This window comes from Microtus ochrogaster, chromosome 18, assembly GCF_000317375.1.
Source record: "Microtus ochrogaster isolate Prairie Vole_2 chromosome 18, MicOch1.0, whole genome shotgun sequence".
Classification (NCBI taxonomy): Eukaryota; Metazoa; Chordata; class Mammalia; order Rodentia; family Cricetidae; genus Microtus; species Microtus ochrogaster.
This window is the reverse complement of record NC_022020.1, coordinates 37,501,512-37,506,354: the sequence shown is the minus strand read 5'-3', so window position 1 is coordinate 37,506,354 and position 4,843 is coordinate 37,501,512. Positions and strand designations below refer to the sequence as shown.

The following is a 4,843-nucleotide window of genomic DNA, read 5'->3' as shown; positions in this document are numbered from 1 at the left end:
AGAGAGAGAGAGAGAGAGAGAGAGAGAGAGAGAGAGAGAGAGAGAGAAGAAAGCAAATGCTTCCCAAGATCTGGCTATAGGCAAGCCTGTGGGGCATTTCCTTAATTAGTGATTGATGGCCCACTGTAGGTGGTGCCATCCCTGGGCCTGGGTTCTATAAGAAAAGAGGCTAAGCAAGCCATGGGAAGTAAGTTAATAAGTAGAGTTCCTCCATGGCTGCTGCATCCACTCCTGCCTCCAGGTTCCTGACCTGTTTGAGTTCCTGTCCTGACTTTCTCTGATGATGGCTGGTGATATGGAAGTGTAAGCCACATAAATCCTTTCCTCTCCAACTTGCTTTTTGTTCACAGTGTTCATCACAGTAATAGAAACCCTAAGAAACACTTATATATATATTTCTTCTAAATTTATATGCTATCAAATCTTATGAACATAATTATTAAAATGAATGCACCAGGTCCATTACTGCCAAAATACTGATTTATCTCAAAAAAAGTATTTAAAACTTAATTGAATTATGATTAAAAAGGGCAAAGATTTTATGCTCATAAAACTTTTTAATCATTTAAGGAGCAAAAAATAAAAAAGCTAAACATATATATATATATATATATATGTTATTATATACCTCACCTATTATGAAATAAAACAGGTTAAATAAAATATTTGAATTATAAGACAAACCCAAAAATGTAATTAGCAAGAGAGATTTGTTTGTTAAAGAAATGTCAATTCAAAAATATTGTATTGGGAAGCTAGGAAATGCTTTATAAGGCCATGTACCAGCTAGCTTTCATTGTCAATTCACCCACCCTATAAGCACCTGGAAGAAAGTCTCACTGAAAGATTGTCTACGTTGAGTTTGCCTATGGGCAAGTCTGTGGAAGACTATCTAATTAAACTAATTGAAATGTGAAGACCTGGCCCACCACAGGTGGCACCATTCCTTAGGCAGGGTTTTCTGAACTGTGCATGGGAAATCGAGCTCAGCCCAAGCAAACAAGGAGCATGCAAGCACTCACTTCCCCGCTGCCAACCACTGTGCCACACCTGGTATTTAAGCCCTGTCATGACTTCTCACAATGATGGGCTGTAGCCAAGGCCTACAAGTCAAAATAAATCCCTTTCTCCCCTAAGTTGTTTTTCCTGGCAGTTTTTAACCATCACAACAGAAATGGAACTTATAGAAACCACACAAACCAGGAAAGCTCACCTATTCTGCCGAAAGCATCCAGTGCTGTCTTCACGAGCTTCTCTCCTTCTTCAACCGAATCTGAGAAGAACAACGAGGACAAAACATCAATAGTTTTCCCACAAATCACTTTCTGTGGCTCAGGGCACACGGCTGATACTATCACCAAACAGAATTAAACTCAAAAAAGGGACAAAGCAATCAACACAGAGTCTAATATTACCAAAGAAATGTTTATGCCAGACAGTTCATTAACCAGCAAAATCAGGGTAGACTGGATGAATAAAAGATGCTTGCAAGAACTATAGCAATACTGCCCAATAAGACTGCTTATGGAAAAGGGGAGGCAGCTGACCCAGCAAAGGCTGCTCACCACTTAGCACAGTAGACTGAGAAGCCTTTAAAAGGGTGCAAAAAAGAATAAAAGATGATGCCGTGGAGGTATGCGAGATCTTTAGTTTAAACCTACCTGTAAGAACACAGCAATCTAAGTACCACAACCATTGATGAAATTACCTACATTAAAAGTTTAGAGATTTCTCACATATGATATAAAGTATGTTCTCAAAAGGCTTGGTAGATAGGTAGACTCTAATTTCATAGTTACAGTGGAATGCTGAGTTATGTCTCAGAGATGACTAGCGTGAGCAGTGTTCATCAGCAGAAGGAAAGCTGACAGTACACGCTTGTCACATACCATTGCTGGGACAGTCTATGCCTGTTACATACCGTAATTGGCCACTGCCTTCCCACCTTTCCTTCTTATTTCCTCCACGACTCTGTCTGCGGCTGAGGAGCCTTTACCAACTCCCTTGAAGTCTCCTCCTAAGTCATTCACTGCAATGAAAAACAAGCAAACAGTTCATTTTTCACATCTTCCAAGTACATCAGATATAAAATCCAAATTATCGGTGTATCTCTTCAATCATCTATCTGCCCACTTCCCCAGCTATGTTACCACCAATCTTACCAAGTACAAGGTAAATGTGTGTGATCAAAAGAGGCCTCTTGGCTGGGACGCAGCTGTGCTGTGCGGTGCTCACCTCACATGGGCAAGCCCAGATTCATCTCCAGCACCAAGAAAACAAAGTTTCCAACACAGATACGAACAGCAAATACTTAAACCCAGGTTCATGTCATGAATTCTTTACTTTCACTATGTTTTTCCTCTTTGGAAATAGAAAGGGATATGACAACCCCTTTTGGAAAAAAAAAACATAAGGGGGGAAATGAGTGCGGGAGGGGTGTGAAAAAAATCGCTTCAGGAGTAAATATACAAGAAAACAATGCAGAGGTTTCGGAAGCTTTAGAACAAACAAAGAAGTGGGCCTTGGAGTTTCTGACTTCCTGAAAGTTAAGTGAATAACAAAAGTTTTAGCATAAGTACTTTTCCAGGCCAAAGTAACCGAGTACTAGGGACAGATGACAAACTCAGCTACACAGAATTAAACATAACATGCAAGCACTAATGTTACGTACAGATCAACGCCAAGTAACCTAGAAAAGCAGAATTTAAGAAAAGTATTTGGAGCATTTGGAGTAGATGGCTCCTGGAAGGGGGCTGTGGGGAAGGACTTGGTTTTCTTTAAGGGGCTGGCCACTGGGAGTCTGGCCATGCTCCACTGGGTATAGGGCCAATACAAGCTGGACTTTTCTTTTTCTCCTCCTCCTCTTCTTCTTCTGGGAAAGGAGGTCACAAGGGAGGGTGAGAGGTCTGACCTGGGAAGGCTTGGGAAGTGAGTGTGATCAGGGTACATAATGTGAAATTCCCAAATCATCAATAAAAATACGATGTTTGCTGGGGGAAGAAAAGTATTTGTGGTGAAGACTGCATTGTGAATGTCATTTCCTTTATGGCTGTCACATGATTTCAGCATAACCTAATAAAGTACTAATCACAATGGTGAGAGGTTACATACTACAATTATGTTTTCCAATATTGATGAGGGTTTTTTTCTGAAGGAAAACATCCTTTTTAACTGAAGTGAGATGATAAATGAAGGAGAGAGAAAAAAAGAAAACACCTAGCACACTAAAAACCGCCACAAGAAATATGTTTTCAGTTCTTTTTTTCTTTTTTAAAAAAAATGAGTTTTCCAAATTTAGGCAGGGATGTTTTCCTAATCTAGTAATATTACCAATCTTGTTGAAAATGAAAACTCTCTGTAAATACACAAATAATAAACAAGTTTACACTACCCTCGAGACATAGAAAGAGGGATGATTATTCAAAATCTGAATTCTATTAATTGTTCATTTCCATGCAATTATTCAAATGACAGAAAACAACTACTTAAAAACAATCAAAATTTAGAGACAGGCAAGAGTTTTGATGACTCTTTTTAAATTAATTTTACATTTTTAATTAAAATATAATTACATTACTTCCCCTTCCCTTTCTTCCTTCTTTAAAAAATAAAATAAAATATCACAAGAACTTCTAAGACCAAATTGACAAATACAGCATTTCAGTGTAATGAAACACTGCCCCCAAGTGGAGAAGTTAGAAAGTGCAATCAGACACAAACACTGAAGGTTGGATAATGCAGAGAAAAAGGACACTTTGCTAAAAGTACTGGAACAGTTAGTTACTCAATAGATCGCCATATTAGAAAACTAAACTATCAAATTCGCTCCGTTACCAGGTCTCAATCCTGCGACCTAGAAACACCCTATTCAAGTGCTGAATGGCTGGGAAAGCAATAATTTACAAGTTTATTTGTAATCAAATATGAAAAGCATGGTTGGTACCCATGCTATGTAGCAAGGCTGCCACTCCAATGCATGGTCAAAGTTCCAGATGCAATAGTAACACACCAAGCAGTTTATATTTATGTAGGTCTCCCATCCTTTAACAGTTATAAACTGAGGCATTTAAGGTTCACAGTTCTTTAAAACTTCACAATAATAACTACTCCTGTGTTCAGTGATTAAAACAGTTTACACCTTAACTCAGACTAGTATAAGCAAATGTCAGTCTAGAACCAGAACTTCTTATTGTGCTCCTCAGTCACACCCAAGCTACTTGACCTTAGAAAGAAAAATCATTTCTACTGAGAAAATCAAGCACGTTCACTTGAGGAAGACACAGAGAAAGGCTAAAACAGCCACTCCCCTCAGGTCAATGGCATGCGCGGGTAGATCATGATAGCGGAGGATAGTATTCTCAGCTGAATCAACAACAAGTTTCTACAGTGTGATATATTTGTCAGTTCTCCCTTTAAAAATCCCTTTCAGGAGCCTGGGTCCCAGCATGTGCTTGTAATCCTCGCACACGGGAAACAGGAAAGAGGACCAACAGCTTCAGAGACACCCTTCGCTAGGCAGTTAATTCTAGACTAGCCTGGCTATGGCAGATCCTATCTATAAAAAAAAAAAAAAAAAAAAAGCTCACACCCTGGAAGGTCTCTAGCTGGGCAGTCTACTAAGGACTGTTTTGTTCTATTTGGTTAGGTTGGGTTGGGGGTTGGTGCTCCTAAAAATCTACTCTCAAGAGTTTCAGTATAAAAGAACCTGAAATGACCCTATCCTATAGCAACACTGACGAATATCTTGCATATCATCATAGAACCTTCATCTGGTGATGGATGGCGTTAGAGACATAGACCCACACTGGAGCACTGGACTGAGCTCTCAAGGTCCCAATGAGGA

The 4,843-nt window shown here is 39.3% G+C and overlaps 1 protein-coding gene across 1 annotated transcript in view; it reads right to left on the bottom strand.

Annotated features, from left to right (window-relative positions):
• Window positions 1-4,843, bottom strand: part of Hsd17b4 (hydroxysteroid 17-beta dehydrogenase 4) — a 79,085-nt gene that overhangs the window by 48,608 nt on the left and 25,634 nt on the right. Inside the window, exons 3-4 of the mRNA XM_005356090.2 lie at window positions 1,922-2,029; window positions 1,214-1,273 (exon numbers count right to left, since the gene is read on the bottom strand). Coding sequence (XP_005356147.1) covers window positions 1,214-1,273; window positions 1,922-2,029 — 168 coding nt within the window. The remainder of the gene's footprint in view (window positions 1-1,213; window positions 1,274-1,921; window positions 2,030-4,843) is intronic.